The sequence below is a fragment of the Amphibalanus amphitrite genome, unplaced genomic scaffold (assembly GCF_019059575.1).
Source record: "Amphibalanus amphitrite isolate SeventyFive unplaced genomic scaffold, NRLGWU_Aamphi_draft 000178F_arrow, whole genome shotgun sequence".
Lineage (NCBI taxonomy): Eukaryota > Metazoa > Arthropoda > Thecostraca > Balanomorpha > Balanidae > Amphibalanus > Amphibalanus amphitrite.
This window is the reverse complement of record NW_024881673.1, coordinates 851466-872543: the sequence shown is the minus strand read 5'-3', so window position 1 is coordinate 872543 and position 21078 is coordinate 851466. Positions and strand designations below refer to the sequence as shown.

Genomic DNA, 21078 nt, shown 5'->3' with positions numbered 1-21078 from the left:
AACGCTATCATGGACAACGGCACTGTCTCGACGTGCCACAAAGTCGCACCACCCAGGTTGCCCTCACCACGCCGTAAGGTCGAATTCCCTAAAGATTTCTCCTGATCTCCCTTAAAGTGGAGTCGTACTAACGCAGGACAACTCCGATTTGTTCGGACTTTGGAGAACGCCAACAGCGGAGCCATTACGCGCCCAACAGCGTATCTAACTCTCATGCCGTACTCTCCGTATCGCCTTACTTATGGGACCCTCCGATCCACACCACACCTCGCTATATACCCTCCCCTCCCACTCTACTCACGCAGGTTCTTGCAGCGCACCACGTCGGCACTGAAGGGCACCAGCAGGTAGTCACAGGCCTCTCTCAGCTCCGGCACGCTGACAGAGGGCGGACAGCGCACCACGCCCGTCTTGTAGTACTCGAGTACGGCCCGAAACACGGACGAGCTGATACCTTCGGCCACGTTGTACTCGCCGCGCTCGTTGGTGCGTACAAACTCCAGGCCCGAGGAGAACATTCTGTCGGTGAGACAATAGGGGGAAGGTTAGTCCAATAGGGGGAAGGTTAGGCCAAGGAGTGTGGGGAGATTGACATAAATGGGTATTGGGTAGAAAGGGGAAATATTTTATCGTAGAGGCGTATGAGACACGTATCTAGGTATTTTCTGTGGAGAAGCGATAGAGAGGTTGGACGAATATTTGGGTGGGAGGCAGTGGACAGACCTATAAAAAGCGTGTCGGTTTCGTCAAAATGCCGATAAAACGGGATTCTGGCTAATTGGACCACAAAGTATCGTCGAATAAAAAACTACACACTTGAAATGATCAATTAAGTCGGACAGGGTATCCAGTTCATCGTTTCTCTGGTATCATGACATCAGAGCAGCTCAGCCCAACAGCCCAGCACAGCTGCATCAGGTGACTGGGCAGGCGGAATGGACCGAAAATAACACATTACAGGAACTGAGCTCAGACATGCATACAGTCATGCATTTGGAAACCGGTCACACACCACAATCTGAATTCTGGATACCGTCATAGGGTTCGATGTGGACCGAATAGCTGATATTAAAGTGGGAAAGGTGAATAAGAAATGCAATAAACCCTGTAGCCTTCGACTTTGACTTCACCAAACGACCATTGCCCCGTTCAACGGACGCTGCTCACTGAATATTTCATGCAACACAATCTTTTGCATGGCTTCCGCGTATCCAATACCCCTTTGCATATGCATCGCAGCATCGTGCGCAGGTCTTCTCCGAACGTCTTGACTACCTTCTCACGACACGATAGATTCTCCAAATTGCCGCTCTAGTACCGTGGAGAGACCCAAACGTCTTCATCCATTTCATTCCTACTGAGAACACTCCGTTGGGAAAGTGGGTGGGTGCGCGTGGCAGCACTGAAGCTACCGCTTGACCGCTCGAATTCTTGGCACTCATCCTGCGCAGTGCGCGCACATAGAAGGCCGGTACTTCAATAGATGATGGCGACCAGAGAAAGAGCGCAGCTTCTGTGCAGTTCTATTTGCTGATACTCGGCCCAGATGCCAACCGGAGGTTCAGTTTTGAGCGATAAAGGCAATGACCTGTTCAAAGGAGCTAGCTTAGGTGGAAGCCAGCTAAAAAAGGACAAAACCCGCTTGGAAACTGTATGTACTGTGCTGTCTTTGCTGTTCAAAGCTGTCTGCGTAAATTGAGCGAGCCACCTGTAATAAAACCATCTAAAGTCGCAAGGAGAACGGGGGAGACCGCGTAGCGACAGAAGCAATTGTAAGCGCACAAATACCATTGCAAACCAATTTAAAAGAGCTCAGCACGGAACTGCAATATCTTTAGCATGGGGAGCGCCGAAGTTCACTCTTTTAAAGAACGACACAAGAGGCATGCGAGAGATTGATACGGCTTTCTGCGCTCTAATAAAACAATTTTCACGGGTATACGGGAACGGGTTATCAAGGTTCAACCATTCGATTTGCTGGACGACCTATCAAAAGCGTCTGGGATTCAATAAAATTCGATGGACGCCTGAGTAAGAGATGCGAAGGAGGATCCAATGTTTATTGCTCCATAAATAAACTCCCAGCGAGTAGCCCCACACCAATCCAAACCAACTTCAACAAGGTGAACAATTTTCGCCACGAATAAATATAGGCGCCATTCAGCTAGGTTTGTAACGAGGATGGGTTAAATATTTTCAGAAGTCAGAGTCTAAAAACAATTAAGAGCTAAAGAGAAACAAAACAAAGTGAAACTCTGATTTAAAAATGCACCACAGATCTTTGATTGGCCACAATTGTGCTAATATGAGATAAAATAGAGCAACGTCAAAAAAGCGTTAAAAAGTGTATACGTGTGACCATTTCGCCCGCCAGCTCCGTCCGGCAGAACAGGCACGCCCAGGCTCTCTGAGCAGTCTGCCGGCCGGCGTTCCACCCGGGCCGGGCGCTAATTGTCGGCAGTTAGCGAAGATGATCGCCAGTCGTCAGTAACGAGCGCGAACCGCGCCGGATACTGCAGCCGCCGCCGGCCACCGGCCAATCAGACTGTTAGCTGCCGAGCACGGACAGGGCCGGATGCTGCAGTCGCCACCGGCCACCGGCCAATCAGCCTGTTAGCTGCTGAGCGTGGGCTGCGCCGGATACTGCAGCCGCCGCCCGGGCCGGATACAACAGCTGCCGCCTGCGCGGGGTGCTGCAGACATCGCTCGCCATCGCGTCGGCCAATCAGCCTGCTTGCTGCCGAGATACCGGAGCTGACCCGGTACGGGATATCCGGCGGATTTCAGTTGTTATCCAGTGGGAGGAATTACTAAACGACGTGGTGCTATCGTATTACACATGGTAATTGTTGGTCATACCAGTGTGGTGTTCAGCTCATGAATATGCTCAGTTAGACATCTAACTTTGGGCCTTGGATGGTGATTTGGAAGTGAAGCAGCTTGAAACTCACCAGCGTTATCACTTATCACACAATGAACATCATTCAAAACTGCTCCACGGAAATTCAGGATAGTATCAACTCCTAAGTAGGTGACCCAGGACAAGTTCTGTGAAGCCATTTGACGTTTATCTCGAGCCGCTGGCAATCTGACCCCGACTGCAAACGGCCTGCTCTCAGCCATATAGAGCGGGACACTCCAGCTCCCATGGTGTGCCACTCAGACCGCGGCGGCAGCTGCTTGCTCAATTTGAGCTCGGGAACGGCTTGCAAAGCACATCACTCTTCGCTCAATTCCACGACTAATAAGAAAAGGCTATAGCAACGTGAAAAATTAAATTATCTGATGAGCAATAAACAACTTTTAATTGAATACTAACATTAAGCTATCATGTTCTACCTTCAGTTTAAGCCCTTCCCGAACTATAATGCTAAGATATATAAAAGCAGGAGGCAATACAAAACAGCGACTTCGCGTCACAGTTTTAGACTCAGCAATATGAGCAATACACTGGAGCCCATGGGTGTCCACTGTCCACTGCCGTGCAAAGCCTATCCTCCGGAGCCAAATCCTGCGGGAATTATCGGACCATTTGTCTTGAGTCGGCTGGCGTGCGTCGCGCCGCCGAACCTCCGTTCTCTCAGCTCTGTTCAGGGGCCATCCCTCAGCGGCCCGGCCGCTGCACGGACACACTATTACGCGAATCACTCGTCACAAATCGACAGCGACAAGACCACCGGCCGGACGACGCGGCGTTTCAATTACCGACAGTATCTCGAGCGTGGCCGGTCATCATTTTTCAACGGCCGCGGCTGAGCTATCGCGGATGACTGATGAAATCCCATCGCTCGGAGATTGGAGTCGGCTGGGGCCGGCAGACTGGCGGCTCAAGCACCGCTTCTCTCGCGAGACGGCGGCCGAATACCACCGCCGCGCGCGCCGCCGCGTCCGGACGACAGCGTCACTCGGACAGCTCTGTCCGCCCCGACACCAACTGAGCCACCACCGTCGGGCAATATGAAACCCCGTTAACAAATCACCGCCGGCACTGTGCCACTCAGCACAGCCGTCCGACCGATATGTAATCACGCCTCCGACCATTCATTCGGCCATTAGGCGCGACAAAAAACCTGCTGACACTGGTCATCGACGACGCGTCAGCGACGACGCTGAGTCGGTGCCGATGCATCGCCAGCGACGGGGGCGGAGCGGCCATGGCACGCGCTCGCCGTGGGAGAGAGGCGGGTCGCGATCGGCCCCCGGCTGATGGAGTGAGGCGGGAGATGGCCGTCGGCACAACATGTCAGCGATGGCAGACGACAGAGAGACGGGTCAAACGGCGGCTGATCGCCGGAAGCCGAGAGACAGAAGGCAGAGACGGTGCGTATTGGTGAGCATTGTAATACCACCATCGATGCTGCTGCTAAGGGCTGAACAGTGTTTGGAATGCCTTGGTTATCGACATCAAGTGAGAAAACCATTTCATCAAAATATTTTGCCTTTTAGCTAACGAGAACAACATACTTTGGTAGTTGGTACCCATTGGACTTGGAGAGATACATAGATGCGAGACAAAATAATCTCCTTGCGACCTGCATGTGCTCAATGCTGCTCGTACACGTCTTTTTTTGTCATAAATCCGACGACGCCACCCAATTTGCCTTCATTACCGCATTCGGCAGAACACCACCCCATAGCCGGCACGCCGATAACAGCATTGGTGGCGAGAAAAAGCGGAGAGAACGGACCCCATTTATACCAATTGGGCTGGGTCATTGGCTATTGGCGAGTCGGTACCCTATCGCTATCGCAGACCACTAAGTGCTGGTTCCCGGAACAGCCATCTCTCCGCTCCGCCCGACCTGGTAGTGCCTGCATCCCCATCCCTTCACACACTCACAGCGCCAAACGGCCCATGAACAGCGGATATTAACTACGAAGAGCCCATAAGGCACACGGCGCCGGCCATTTGGCGTAATTTGCAGCGCTCTGTCTAATCAGCCAAGTGGCCGAGTTAGTTATGCTGCAGTCTGGGGTTAATTGTCGACTGTGTGGCGCCTCCGGCAGTCGGATAGCACCGAAAAAGCAGACCGTCCGCCGAATAAGGTTCACGGTAAATAACTCCATGTTCGAATATTCAACAAAGTATCCTTTGAAATACATACGAGTATAATAAAATGATTGGTCGCGAAAACAACTTCAGATCCTGTTCTCGAAATCCTGTCATTACCAGCACTCAAGAAAAAGGTTACACACATAAGAAATGCAAACTTGTAAGACATGCAAACCTTCAAGTCAAAGGCCAATAAATCGGAAGGCACAATCTTTTTCAGACATGTGCGTCCGTGCTCCACGAAAAAAGAAAGGAATAATAATATGTACAAATTGAGTCTCTTAAGAAATACAATAACGGCAAGCCAAAAATAACTTCAAAGAGCTCCTTTGAACAGGTCGGCAATCCTCCAGCTAACTATATTAACTATAGGTAAATATATGCCTCGAAACGGCGAATAATATATATTTAATCGGACCGCGTCCTCGGTATACCAGGTATTATTCGGTGTGCCTAGCCAAGGGTGTTTTAAATAATGCCCGAACGGAGTGAGGGCATTATTTTTCCTAAAATATTAACCGAACGAAGTGAGGTTAATATTTTCAAAAATAACACGAATGAAATGAGTGTTATTTTTGCATTTAATGCACGAGCCTGCGAGTGCATTAAATATAAACACCCTTGGCAAGGCACACCGAATAATGCCTGGTGTACCGAGGAGGCGGTCCGATTACATTTATTATAACGACTTTGCGCCGTTCGTCGCTCAGCCCGTCTGTTTAAAAGGGCTACATTGAGGGATTGGGAAAAGAAACGGGGCTTGGTTTTCTTTTCGGGGAAACACTTGTTAATAACGAAGTGTGTACTGTTTAATCAAATTAATAGCGCCAATTAGGAAATGCAATAGTGGTATAAGTGGATTGTACAATGTCTCGCTCAGTCTCTTATATTCATATGCAGGCCCTCTTGCAGTACTTGTAAAGAACTTATGCAGCCAGGGCCGCCTTCTGTGAGAACCGTATACTGAAAACGCGCATTTACAAGCTCTGGTCTATTCCATCATCTCTGTATCATGTTTGCCTGGGTATACCTACCAGACACTTGGCCTGCGCTGCGCCTATCTCAAGTGGCTACAGCCCATTCTGGGTCTTCCTTGTGTTGGTTGGAACACCTTCTGCTTCTCTGTTCGCCAGTTCTTGGGAGAGCAAACTGCAGTTTTTTCTCGCTGTCTGTATGTACCATTTGTATCCATTTTCTGCATTAATGAGCATCACCTTTGAGTGATCGGACAAAGCAGTGGGCCTATGAGATTTAAAAAAAATAAAATAAGAAGGCGTCTCAAAGCTCTCTCTGAATTTGATTTAGCTCTGTGTTGCCTTCGGTGCCTGTGTTACCTTCAATCTCAATGCAGGCCAATATTTATTTTTTCAGCGAGCAGCTTCTTGTGAAACCATTCGGGCTCCACCACGGAAAGAAAAAGTCTGATTAACAAATATTATTCCCGGGATTAATTTCTGTTATACCGACGTTTTACTTAAAAAACTGAAATCACGCGCGCGTTTAGACAGTCCTCCGATGCTGCCAAAATTACTCGTGCTATCAAGATTTAACCATACTTTTTTAACCCACGAGCCGCTGGGGGGGGGGGGGCATAAAGTTGCCCCCCCCCTTTACGTTTTGTGAAATATCTCCGAAACCTGATGAGCTACGAACGTGAAACTTGGCATAGCTTCAAATGAATACCTAGGCAATGTTTGAGGAAAGTTTAGTGGTTGTAGCACCTAGGATGACGTCACAGTGACGTCATAAAGTTTTGTCGTTTTCCGATATGGACCGTTTCTGATGACGCTGAGCATGAAACTCGACTGTAAATGAACTAGACAGCACCTGCTGTCATCCTAAAACATCTTACTACACTTCCATCTAGTTTCTGACCAATAATCGGTCCTTAACATTCGGTCCCATATATGTGCTGTATCGTGAGGAATATGAGAGTCGCAAATCTATAATTTCACTTATGAAGTCACTGTGACGTCATTTCGAATGGGATCGACACCAAATTTGGACACAACCTCGGCTAGGTATTCAGGAAGATGTGTGCAAAGTTTCGCTTCTCTATCTCTTCGCGTTGCGACGATATCGTCGCAGAAGTAAAGGGGGGGCAACTTTATGCCCCCCCCCCCCAGCGGCCGGCGGGTGGCGCGGAGGCCCAGCGGCCGCCGGGTTAACATGCGTGAACGGCGCAAAGTCGTTATAATATTGCTTAAATATATGTTCATAATTATGACAGAGCAACTGAAATACCAACAATGTCTTATTTTCCCATTTAACAGTAGCCTGGATGACTCATGCATGGTATTAAAGCAAAGTGTTCCTTTAATGATCATATTTTACGCAGACACCATCTATTTTCAAAGGCTCCAGCAAAAAGATGACGAACTACCAGATCAATGGACTCTTTCATCTTAATCTCACCCTCTCGAAAGCGCATAACAGCCGACACTTTTAGCGACACTCCAATAAGTCAAACGCTCCAACTGAGGATAGCGAGGCTGAGAACTGGATATTCCAGACACTGAGGACCATCTAATATATCGAAACTCACTACTTACACACGAGCTAGACCTTTCTCAGTCTCTCATTAGACTCCGATCGACAGGCACCTTACATACGAGCTAGACCTTTCTCTGTCGTTCATTAGACTCCGATCGACAGGCAACTGACCGATCGAACTGAACTCACCTGCCGAGCATGGTGTTGGGCTCGCGTGTGAAGAGGCTCGGGTCGACAATGAAGCGGGTGTGGTCGACGACGAGGGTGACTCGGTCACCGGAGCTGCTGATGACCTCTGGCTGTCCGCCGCTGTGGTGGCGCGACGGGCTGGCCATCGAGGCACCCAGCGTGTCTCTGAGGGGACAGGGGAGAGAGAGTTGGTGAGTATTGCTGAATTACAATGCTGGAAAAGAACGGAAGGACACCATTTGGGCATTGGTGAGTGGGTGAATCTTTCAGCTGTTGACTAAAACGTAGCTACAACGGACATATCGACACAGCAGTACTTATCGACGCAAAAGCCAGGTGACGCAGAGTAAGATGACAAACAGAGGTGACCAGACAAACTTATAAATCTTCCAAGCTAAAAAATATAAATCATAGGTGGCGCCATGTTCCGTGTCAGGTAGTCTCGTTAAAACCGCATACCAGCACCTACCCCTTACCAATCGGATCATCCAGTCCGCAAAGGTCGCAATCCGGTCGTCAGAGTGTTGACTGTTGGTAGCGATAGGGCGTCACGTTCCTGGTACAGGATGTAGGCAGCAGGATAGGATGTGACGAGGTGCCATATTCCTGGTAGTTACCGGATATGTTGCTATGTAGATGACAGGCACAGGCCACTAGCGGTGCGGATGCAGTCAATGACAGGGCGATAACCAACGGACCCGGACATGGTACCAATGTTACCGAACGCAGGCAGCCCATATGTCGGTGGCAGGTCACAGGCGCGATGAGAGGGCGGCGACAGGCACGTTTCTATCACACGATGGTGAGACATAGGACTCTGGCATGACTGTATATATGCGTGTGACGGCAAGTCAATGCCGTAACACGATCAATGTTACAGGGCTGATGAGCTGTCCGGCACCTACAAAGGCTTGGACGCCATCAGTAACTACCGCAAAATAAATCAACACAAATAAAGGCTGAATGACAATGGAAATTTGTATCTGTATTAGGCGACTACAGGCGCTGTAGCCGGCTAATACAAATGAAGAATGGGGACATTATGAGACTGAAAGTCGTGCCTACCATGTTAATATCATCATCGTGGAAATGATTAGGCAATTCGCAAGGTAAGATGATTCCATTTTGTGAACTGTCCCAATACAAAGCAACACAAAGTTGGATTTTTAAGGGAAAAAGTTGAGCTTATCAGATAGGTGAGGGGCGTGTCCGTTAACATCTTTCATTCATGTTTTATATCAATAACTCTGAGAATCCAGAGCTTGAACTAATTAGCAAGCTTAACTTGTTAGAAAAACAGCGTTCGATAACAGTCGTGTAAAGCAGCAGCTCGGCATTACTTATATTCTTCCCGATAGATGGCGTTGGTAGCAGCGCCTGAAGTGGTATACTGTACCGCAAGAAAGCTACATGTCCCGACGGCCGACCGCCATGACGGGCGAGTGAGTGTTGTGGCATCTGACTTCTGACATGGATAATTTAATGAATAACTGAAGGCACATATTGTAAGATAGCCATGTATTTACGCCCTGGGATGGCTCTCGCAACCAGCATCTTTGTCAGTCATTCGGAATCCATACGACCACCGGGAATCTGGCCCGATTCGGTTCCACCCCACCCCACTCTCAGCAATCATACCTCTCGCACCAGGCCTCTCTCCCATCAGCCTCACGTCACGCCAACCCATCACCCGATCCGGCGCACGCCATCCCGGCGTCATCCTAGCGCCGCTGGGCGCCGCGGGAGCCCGCCGGAGAGTCATCGGCTCTGACAGGGCGCCGGCGCCCCTGGGCGCCCCTAATCCTACCGGATCGGCCGCGGCAGCAGCGCCCGCTCAGTGCTCACAGCCTCGGCGCCGGCCGGGGAGACTGATCCACGCCGAGCTGGGGAGACTGAGTCGGCCGGCCGACCGGCGAGTCATTAGCCGGGCGCGTCCGCTGATCCCCTCCATACCGCCGCCGGAGTCGGTCCAGTCATCCCGAGTCATTACACGGCGGCCGCGCTGGCGATCGGTCCGATCGGGCGCTGCGAGCCAGCTCGGTCGGTCTCGGCAGCCGAGGCCATTAGCGCCGTACACAGAGCAGCGGATATTTGGCGGGCCGGAACGTGTCCTGTCATCCGTCGCTCTTCCGTCCACTCTCGGTCGGCCGGACGAAGCAGAGGGAAGGAGAAGAGCAGATAGGGAAGGAGAGAGAGCAGAGAGGAAGGGAGGGAGAGCTAGTGCTGCGCTGGCAGCCCGCCCGACGTCCGACGCTCGCATGCCACGGAAGGAACCGGCTGACGAAGGGCTGCCGGCGACACCCGGCTGGCGACAGCAGCGACTGCCAGACACCAGCACTCGGCTGGTGACCTCGGCGGCGGCGTTCTGCTGCTGACCTCGAGTGGAAGATGCCAAAAATGTACTTATAAAAGCTAGATAAAAGCAGTAACACCCAAGCCGTCTAGACATCTAGGCCATGCTAAGCAGTTACATGGACATAAGTTAATCTTATCGAGCTCGCAAAACGAGTGTTACCACCAGTCACGACTCTTTTAATCTGGAACTCCAGAAGCTATACCCAGGGTGACCCGTGACCCAGTGTGACCCGTCCAAAACCACTGGTTACCCCGTCTCTCGTCAAACACCCTTCCTAACTGACCCATTGAGGCGGGCCATCTCCTCTGGACACCAGTTCTCAGCGACATTAGCGGGCACCACTGGGGAAATTCCCAGTGGCAGCCGCGTGTCAGTGAGTTCCCGACCGCCGCAGCGTCTAGGGACGCCGACCTGACGTGCTCGAGGCCCTATTAAGCCATTAAGCCGGTAGTCGTGTGACTTGTAATTGGACTGAGACTCGGGCCGAGCGGCGGGTCGCCGGGGCCAAAGCCGACGGGACACGCGCCGCGGCCGCCGGCTTTGGAGACGATCAGGGCAGCAGGGCCACCGCTGAGGAGGCCGCTGCTGCTACTGCCGCTGCTCCCCAGTGAAACACTCCGCAGACGTAAACATAACAGCGACTGGACTGGCATCAACAACCGGGCTATCAAAATGGCCCAATGCGCCGTGATGAGCCTGGACACCGGATAAAATACCCAGTCGACCACAGAGCGGTCCACTTATTGGATCTTGTCTTGCGACTTGCGAGCTTACAGAGGTGCGAGGCGTCATTAAGATGAAAAGCACCGGACGGAATGACACTGAGCGTAAACGGACTCTTCTACTATAACAAACAACACAGTATCAACAACCTCAAGCTTCGTTGTTGTCAAACACTTAATTTCATCCACAATCATTACCGTGACGTCAAGCTAGATGTTAAGTGGCTTGGCGAGCAATCATTTCTCCATGGAGAGCAACTCACTCTGTTTTGGTCGCCACGACTCCATAAATCCACATGTAAATGAGTCGTAAATTGAAATGAAGTGTCCCATTCATCACGTACAACAGAGGCTGGCTCAAAATGCTGTAATTTGGTCGTAAAGCGAGACAAATGGACATTATTTGGCACCATCTGGCAGATCAAGTGTGTCTAGCGCCAGTTGAGCTGTTTGGCTAAAACTGGAGCGCTATTTGAAAAATTGCTGAAAAGCTATGTTGAAGGCAATATTACAATATGGTAAAACATACAGCAGTTGTGAATGACGATTTTAATGTACCATAAGAACACTCTTCAAATACTGCATGGAAACTTTATAAGCGCTGATCGAATATTTCAATTCTAAAATAGTTATATAAGCTTCATCGAATCATATTTTCATTAACTGCGTTCATAATACCAGACCCAAAGTCCTATCGTTTAAGGAGCTCAGCGAAGCCCACCGCAGATCCCATCTAGTTATTAATATGCACCACCGAACCTTTTTCCCACGGCACGCAGCTCAGTGGCACGCGCTGTCACGGAGGGAGCGGAAGGCCACTGAACCGGCGGTGCCATCACCAGCGTCCGCACACGAAGCGCGTCCTAAGCACCGCATACGAAGCGTCGCTTAACACCCGCTCAACGCGCATAGGGGGCCATCATAAACGTAAATGGCGCACGGCCGTCGGAGAAGAAAAGACTTCAGAAGGTCGCTCTTCTGTGTCCATTATGACACAAAACGTAGACCGCGGCTGGAGAAGAGTGCCAACGAGACGCGAAAAAAGAACGGCGAAAAGCGTTCATCTCAACAGAGGGCAGCAAAAGGTCAAATGGGGTGGAAATGTAATAAAACAGCAGAATTGGAAGCGGGTCTGCTTCTGAGAGAAAATAACAGATCATAAGAAACACAACTGTGTCCCGAAAACAAGGCGGGCTAGCAGAGCGATTGACACATACAGTTCAGCAAATACTTCCAACGGAAAAATCTTGCTTCTGTTCAGGCCGTCGCCCAAGGCAATATTCCATCCAGCCAGCCTAATGCACTCGTCTTCAATTAACTCGAGCCTTTGACATCATGTAATTCATAATCGAAATGTCACAACCCAGCAGTCAAGTCAACCACCACCCAATTGGACACACCATGCTCCACCCGGGAGGCGGGGGGTCCACGCTCCACCCGGGGGGGGGGGGCCTATCGACAGCAGCACCCACCTGTTCCGTTGAGAAGACATGGGAGACGATGTGCCGGGAGTGGGGGAGTCCGAGCTGCGCCGTCGAACCAGGCACGGCTTTGGTTTGGGGGACGACCTGAGGACAAAGACAGAGTACGTCAGAGGCCCGGTCAGGCACAGCCGCGGGCGGTGTGGTGAAGGGCTCATTAGCAGGGACTCGATATAGCGGGGAAGGCCAGACAAAAGTCTGCATGAAAATAATTCAGGAAAGACGCTGCAAACACAGCGCAGCGCCGAATACAATATACGACATACAACATAATACAATATTAAACAGTAAACAACCGTTGAGTTAATGTTTCGCGCTTATATTATATGTATAATATAACAAGACACCCAGTCTGATGACACTCGTATACCCGGAACTGGCATTCGGTTCGGACAAAGATTTACACTGACATCAAACAGCCACAGTTCCGAGGATATATAGCGGGGGCGCAGCGTTCAACTGCGCGTTAATGCCAGACAGTTAATGGTAAGTGACAAACGAAATTCCCAGTCATTGGATATTCGCTGTGTCGAAGCGCGCTGCTAGAATTATGGTATATGGATGAACGGGGCAACAATTGCTAATATTCCAGTTAAGGGCCTATTCATGTTGAAAGTGAGCGATAAAGCGGACCATTTACAAAAATGAAAACGGAACTCTCGATAAACATATATGTAGTATATACAAGAAGTCAGACATGTGCATGGATCCGAGAAAATGGATCCGGGATCTGATCCCACGGATCCGGATCTCGGATCCGTAGGGATCATAGATCCAGTCTTAAATTTATCGAGAGATCCGCAGGGATCATAGATCCGAGTCTAGTCCGGCACGTGCCACGTGGCCACGTGTTTGAGTCGCGTACCTCCCAGATTATCGTGTGTTTGCCGACTTGTGGCCTTATAGTACGAAAACAGCACAAGCCAGGAACACTGAAATGGTGCAATCAGTGAGGGGACAAGTCCTGCTTGCACCACCGGTGGTCACGTGGCACACGTGCAAATCTGGGCACCTCCGTTGCGGAGATATTTTATAGTGAAATATTCAAATGTACATAACTTTGTAAGTTTAAGTCCGATTGGGCTAGAATTTGGTGGGTGGATGAATTGTTAAGCGAAAGGAACGAGTGCGCCACGTTTGTTGCAGTGCGCCACGTTTGTCTCAATGCGCCATTTTTGCCGCAAATCGCAGAATATGCCTAACTTTGTCGAACATTGGACGATTAGTGTGCGCTGTAATTAAGGGATGGCTGCTTAAACGGCAGATATGAATGCACCACATTTGCCGCAGAGCGCCATATTTGTCTTAATGCGTCAGTGTTTGCGTTTTGCCTACGGCGGGCGTTTTTGCGGCGGTGTTTGCGTTTTTTTTTTCGGTGTTTGCGTTTGGCGGCGGGCGGCTATTTTTGCGGTTTTGGCGGCAGGCGGCCGTTTTTTGCGGCGCTTTGCGGTTGGCGGCGGGCGGGCGTGCGTTGCGGGCGTTTTTGCGGCGGTGTTTACGTTTTTTGCGGTTTTTGTGTTTGGCGGCGGTCGGGCGGGCGATGCGGGTGTTTTTGCGTTTGGCGGCGGGCGGCCGTTTTAGCGGCGGTTTGCGGCGGGCGGCCGTTTTTTGCGGCGTTTTGCGGTTGCCGGCGGCCGGCCGTTTATTGCGGCGTTGCGCGGTTGGCGGCGGGCGATGCGTTTTTTTTGCGGCGGCTGTGTTTGCGTTTTGCGGCGGACGGGCGTTTTTTGTGGCGTTTTTTTTTCTGCGGTTTTCGGCGGACGGGCGATTGTTTTTTTGCGAAGTTTGCGTTTGCGTTTTGCGGTTTTGCGTTTGGCGGCGGGCGGGCGGTTTTTCACAATTCAAGTCCCAACCTTCGGATCCGCAGTAGATCCGAGTCTAATTTTTTGCTTGAGATCCAGTGAGATCATAGACCCCATTTACTTTTTTGTCAACTCAGAAATCCCAGAAAATCACTCGTTGCAGCTCACAAACGTTCTGTTTTAGTGATTTTATGTGATTGCACGTCATTATCCATAGTTTTGTGGCGCTTATTGACGTTGAAACACTTGGAAACCTGATTTCAAATGTTGAGCATGGTGGGATCCACTCGGATCATATGTAGATTCATGCTCTTGGTTTATCGTCAGATCCTATGAGATCATAGATCCAGATTAGATTTTTCACGCCGGATCCGGTGGGATCATATATCCTAGCCTGCAGTTTGCTTCGAGATCCACCGAGATCATAGATCCATCACTCGGATCCATGCACATGTCTGCAAGAAATTTAATTTTAGACATTTCAAATAGCACGTTAAATTTAAATTTATCATTTTAAATGGCTCACATTTGGCCTCGAAGAAACCTGCACGTGCGTTGATAAAACTTTGCAAAAGTTTGTCATTTTCGCTCAGCTGGACGTTAAGGCTGATGGCTCATCAGCCTACTTTACGACAAAGCCACTCGGAGTTCGCACTAATTATCCCCGAGTGTGGTAAACAACAGGCTGAAATAACAGCTTTGAACATCAAAGGAGACGTCTAACTCGATTTGAATGTCTGGAAATCGCGGCATCCCGGGCGCTCGCCTATCAGGCCACGAAAATGTAGGGGGAATACGGAAAGAGCGAGTCAGAAGGCAGGGCGGGGCGACGATAGACGGAGAACAGGTACGGCGGATCCGATGGCCCCAATGATGCAGCAATCACTTGCAAACGTGACATTATGTAGGCGATCAAAGTAGTTGATGAAATGGAAAGACCGATATTGTGATTCAGTTTGAGTTGTTTGGGACCTTCCGTGTTGAAGGTAGTGAAGACTGCACAGCAAATACAAATAGAACATCGCCCTGACCTGACATTCTCAGGGCTAAGCTAACTCCGGTTCCGATTCGACCATCCGCAGCTTGAGATATCAATCGAGTTGGCAATCACCATCCACACCCAGGGGCCATCAGGAGGCGCCTGCACAGGAGAAGGCCAAACCAGAGCTGTCTGACACAGGCCCATCAGAAGTCGCACAGCGCTCGAGGGGTTGGTGGTAGGGGCGCGCTGGGAGCTGTTCAGGGAAGAGCTTAGGAGATCGCCATATCGGGAGACTCGTTGAACGAGCTGATCAATGCTCATGGACCCATCAATTATTGAAAAATCGGTGGCAAAAGGCCAGTATCAGTTCCAGACCAGTGTAAGGAGTACCGATTCAGGACAGTTGCCGATGCAGTCAACAGCTGACAGTTGATCAGTGGCAGCGTCTCTGTTAGTACTGATTCCACTTCCACCATCAGGGTAACAAGTGCAATGGCCCGTTTGTTGTGCGTCGTCGCCAGGTAGCCCTGCGCCCACTCCTCGCGATACTGAGTGAAATCGACCGACGCCCCCGCCATCCAGAACCACGGACCAAGCGGACGGACAGGGTCGCGAACACGGTCACAACTTCCTGACCATGAGACAGACAACCCCCTCAACTGTGAGTGCATACATGTCTGTTAAAACGTGCGTGCAACGCCTAAACAGTGAGGCGCTTTACTGGTCTTAGTTGCAATAGCGTGGCAAAGTTAGTTTCTTGGACACGGCGTATTTAGTTATTGCAGTCAACTACATTAACAAACCCGTAAATGCACTGTCGGAAGTGACCGGAATGCTGTTTTCCCCGAAGGTCCCCGTCAACTCCCATAGGTCAAAGGCTTCAGTCTCATGTCTGACCAGCGGAAATGTATGAATAATTGGCCTTCGAACACGCCATCATTTCATAGCGCGTCACGGCATTAATGAGTCAAGTGCATTCGGAGAATAGTTTTGCGCGCCATTCCACGAAATGTCAAACAGTATTAACACAGTCGATTTCAAAAGCTGTTTGGAAAGTAGAAATAAGCATGGTACCCAGCAGAAATGCTCGAGAATCACACGGTTGTCCGGCATCGGCAACGGTGACCATTTTGGTTTTGTTGTAACCATTGTAACAAATAAGATTACATGTTTGACGTTTCGCGATAAAGGGCATGCAATGAATTGAAAAAGGTGTCGCCACTGAAACATTTTCATATAGTTTTCATATCTTGAAAATTAGATTATAAAAAGAGAGGATAAACGCTAAGCTCATTTTAATAAGACATGTGTATTAGGCAGATCTTCCGGTACTAAGTCAACAAGGCATCAGTTTTATCTACATCTTTTACGGATACTTCAACATACAATTTTGTCTCAGCAGCTTGTTTTCGGCTTCTCCTTCCCATAATCAGGTCAAAACCGTACGGATTGTCTGATCGCCTTTTGCACATGCTCGGGGCCGTCGGACGCCAGCTGGCCGCTAACAACGCTAATGGTAACACCAGCGTCACTGATCGGACCAGCAAACTTTTTCAATTCGGTTTGGCGCCCGCGGGCCGATCGGCGGCCGCTCTCCAACGAACCCGAAACTCGTCGAATGCCGTCAGCCAAAGTGGATTCCCGTGGCGCGTCAGCTAAAGCGGGGCGTACTGAGCCCAGCCGTCCACCGCAATGACCGAAGCACTGTTTCACGGATTGTTCCTGCTCCGGTCCTGATGAGTTGGGTAACAATTTTCGGCGCCGGTTTTACGACAGCTCCGGACCTCGAATGGAACACGTGGCGGCGAAACAGAGGGAAGGTCGTGACCCCGGTGGAGCGGACACGGTGCACACTGGTCCGGCCGGGAATAATCAGAGGTCAAAGGCTCAATTCGCTACGGAATAGGACAGGTGAGCACAGTTATGATGAGCACATGACGGCAAAGCATACACTCACAACTTTCGCATAATAGCGCATTTTTCGGTTCTATTACAAATTTATGACAAATGTTTGAAACTTCAAGGCGACACTTTATTTCATCATTGCTTTCCAATTTTCAATGGCAGTTACGATCTATGATGAAAAAAAAAATCAACAAAAAGAGCACTGTATCCCGTGTTGCTCTAGGCACATCCTGGCCATTACCAGCTCAATCTGACAATACGCATTGCTTTTTTACGTGTGTGCTTTGCGTGATCTGCAAATGCACCAGAAGAGCTCCAATAAAACAGTATCGATATTCTCAGGCACCATTACCAATGCCTCATTTATCGTTGGCTCTTCGCAATATTAAATGCAGGAATTCGTCGGACGTCAATCGTTATAAGTCAAACCCACGCTCGCATTCAATTCATTTCAGCAGTATTCTCGAGAAAATCATTTCCAGCATCGTTTTCAATCAAAAGTCTCGGCTTCCAAAGCAAATAATTTTGCAGTAGCTGGTTGGTCCACTACCTACCTAGCGCTCCGAAAGAAGACCCCAATTACAGCAGTTAGAAATCCAGAAGAAGACGACTCAGACAGAACAGCAGACAACACGAGACACGACTCAACGAATTCAGGCCTTCTTAAATCAGGACGGACAAAAGCACCGCACCAGCACGGCATTTGGTCGCAATAAAAGTCCAATTGTTCCCGCGCATATAAACTTCGCCGTATAAGCCGCACATCCCAGAGAACCACCGAAGCAAAGTATGCGAGTTACTTTCGGTAATAAAGCTTGAGCGGGACGAGGCTGGGTTATCACGGTCTGATGTCCCGAAAACGACACCCCCGTGGAGCGGGGAACAGCGGATCAGGGTATAAACAAAACAGTAAAGATAAGCAGACTGCGATGGAGCGGCCTCCGGACAACCCCCACGAGGTTATACAAAGATCAACTGTATAAGTAATGGTGCACAAGTCACTACCCAAATGAACAAGATCTTGTGAATATAATTTCTACCCAAATGAACAAGATCTTGTGAATATAATTTGATCAAATACAGCATCTGCATACAAACACTGTTTTATCTTTTTATACCATGCCAAATTCGTGATTGTTTTCCATTAACAATCACGAAAAATAATGTCTAAATTTAAATTACTCGGCTATGATTGTTACAACTTAAACCCACAAACTAAAGCAGCCATGGAGTTCGGTACTTCAGTTACCAATCATAACCATCACAATCAAGCTCCTGCAAGGCTTCATGATTTATCATCAAGTGCTAGTATAAAAAGTAAAGAAATGAAGTGACTGGGAAAAAAGGAGAGCATCTTGGCAGACCCAATGGTTTTTGCTGGGGTCATGTCGGCATCGCGTGTCTGGCCGCGGGTTGCGTGCCGCCTGTCGTACGAGGGGAATAGCTTCCCACAGGGCCCAGAGAACCCCAAGTGGCCATCACGTGTGCGAGAAGGAAGATACGGAGAGCGATTTCGGAATCACCGAACGGCCGCCGAATGTTCTGGAAGGCGACTGATCGGAAAACAATATCTCTGTAACAGCTGCGCCAGCTAAACAGCAGCTGTGGCACTTAATGCGGCTAGGACAGCGAAAAGAAGCTAGAAAGAAGCTACCAAACGCAGCATTCCGTCACAAGAAAATATTGAAAAGATACAGCAAGAGTAAATTGCAAGCTCAAGGCTGACGCCAAGCTATTCCTTTTTTCTCTCGAAGAAACTACTCGTCATATTATGGCATACATTTATCTGTCCTAGAACATGTAACAGACCCATCAAAGAGCACAAATCTTCAGTCGTCTTCATCGTTACATTTATATAGGCGCCGGACCCGAATACTGGTCTGCCGTAAGTGAGACAAGAAAGCAACCAGAAAAGTTTGTAAAGGAACAAAACATAGATACGCATACATCAAAACCCTTTTCAAAAGGACCCTGGAGTCTTCAAAAAGAAAGTGTCAAAGTCGCTGACCTGCACGAAGTGCCGCTTCATTCGCAAGGCGCACTACTGAACTCTGCCCACTGTACAATTTATCTGCGAAGGGATTCACTTGCAAACATTCGTTTATCTGGAAGACTTGATTTAACTTGTTTGTCTCCAAATCTGGATCCACCCAACCAGTTCAGTACCGTATTCTTTTGACAGCTCGTATAAACACGATGTAGACAACAGTGATGGGCGAGCACAATCGTTTACGATTAATCGCCCCAGCACTAAACCACACGGGGAAAGCGCCCGGTCATGATCACCCAATCCGGCACTAACTACCTGGCCACGTGGGGCACACTGGACGGCGCACTATGAACATTAGTGCTCACTGCTCACTTGCTCAGTGCTCAGCCATGACCGGACACCATTTACGCCCCGTCATTCATTCCGAGTCATTCAGGTCATGTCATTCAGGCTCTGTCTGGCCATACCAGCGCTCCCAGGCAGCCACGATAAAAAGAAGCCAAGGGTAAGGCAACATATGGCCTCTATGAGTGTCCATATATAGACGTCGTTGGTTATTTATAGACGTGGACGATAAGGGAGCACGCCACAAAGACGATGATTGGTGTTTATGGCTCCTGGAAGCACATGCCAGACAGTCTATCAAGCGGTAACGTTAATCTTGCAGGGCTGTTAACGACTTGGCAGGGGGTGTCCCATAAACCAGACGTTCCATTAAAGCCAAAGGTGATGCAGCCAGAAAGTTTAAATAAACATTTTCATGTTACTGACTTGCTCAGTAAACGACCAGACATGGTATGGTGCTTAAAGTCAAATGCCTCAGTAACGATGCATTAAAATAATATTAACATCAGCATGCATAAATTTACAGCCACCAGTAATACAAAAGACTCTTTTGTTTTTGGTATATTCGATATCAGTTCTAGTTTCGTAAAACGATAAAGCAAAGAAGGGAGATTAATGAATGGATGGCCTGGATCCAGAATATCGTAAAAGGCATAACTTTCGCAGTAAAGCACTTATCTGGTGATCACAGATAGTTACAAGAGACGAAACTTCTTCAATAAATTTGATCAAACCGACCTGATAAGACAGAGTTCCGTAATACGGACAGGCTCAATGGAGAGTTCTGCAAGGCATTTGGACACGCTGACCCATAAATGAACTGTTAAGGACATCACTACATTAGAGGATGTCCGAGGTCACTCAGTAGCCAGCTACCGTACTGTGGAAGTAGTGATACTAAATGACACAAATTTCCTGCTACAAAGTAACTGGTTACAAATATTGCAAGTCCCAGTCGGATATTCCCGTTCAACAGCCCAAAATAAACCCAATTCAAGCAAGTTTATCAGCGCAATAAGTACAACTCTACAGATATGTGCCTTCTACTCACTGTATTGGGTTGCGACGGCTGTTCAACGGCGATTATCACTGCTCTGACCTCAGCGGGGTCACAAAAAGGCTGCCCCTGTCCGGCGGCGATCCCAGCTGCCCTGCCCGCTGCAGACGGAACCCAGCGGCTCGAGCTGCCCAGAGCAGGACCACAGACCGGCAACCGGTCCTCGTGTCTCTCCGATCCCAGCGTACAACAGCGGGAGGCCCGCGGCCGCCCCTGGGCCGCCCCCGCCTCCGCCCACGCCGCGTCACGTGGGCACCATGAAGTGCAGCAGCGGCGACAACACGATGAAGATGATGACGCACACGCAAATGACGCTCACGGCCACTGTGTTCATCTGCCCGCGCGGAAAGCAGCACGTACAACAGGCCACCTTGCGCTCACAGCACGCACAGAGTCCCGGCTCCGGCTCCTGACGGAACTTCTCGATACCACCCGAGTCATTCAGGTACTTGATGTACTTGCGGCGCAACGGATCTGCGTCCGGTTTCAGTTCGAATGTCTGATAGAAGTCGCCGTTGGCTCGGGTCGACGCACCGGCGACGGGTAGGGAGCAGCGGGGCGGTGGCAGCGGCGGCGGACGGCCCGGGTACGGCATCGGGGTCAGGTGAACCATGGGAAGGTGGTGTGCCCCACCTCCTCCACCGCTGCAGCCGCCTCCACCGCCGCCGCCGTGCGGGGGGTACCGCGAAGCCAGTCTGGCTGT

At 49.7% G+C, this 21078-nt stretch overlaps 1 protein-coding gene across 1 annotated transcript in view; it reads right to left on the bottom strand.

The window, feature by feature from the left end:
• Nucleotides 1–293: 293 nt before the first annotated feature.
• LOC122383974 (BTB/POZ domain-containing protein 10-like) overlaps nt 294–21078 on the bottom strand; it is a 37445-nt gene continuing 16660 nt past the window's right edge. Inside the window, exons 4-6 of the mRNA XM_043370880.1 lie at nt 12286–12381; nt 7736–7900; nt 294–519 (exon numbers count right to left, since the gene is read on the bottom strand). Coding sequence (XP_043226815.1) covers nt 294–519; nt 7736–7900; nt 12286–12381 — 487 coding nt within the window. The remainder of the gene's footprint in view (nt 520–7735; nt 7901–12285; nt 12382–21078) is intronic.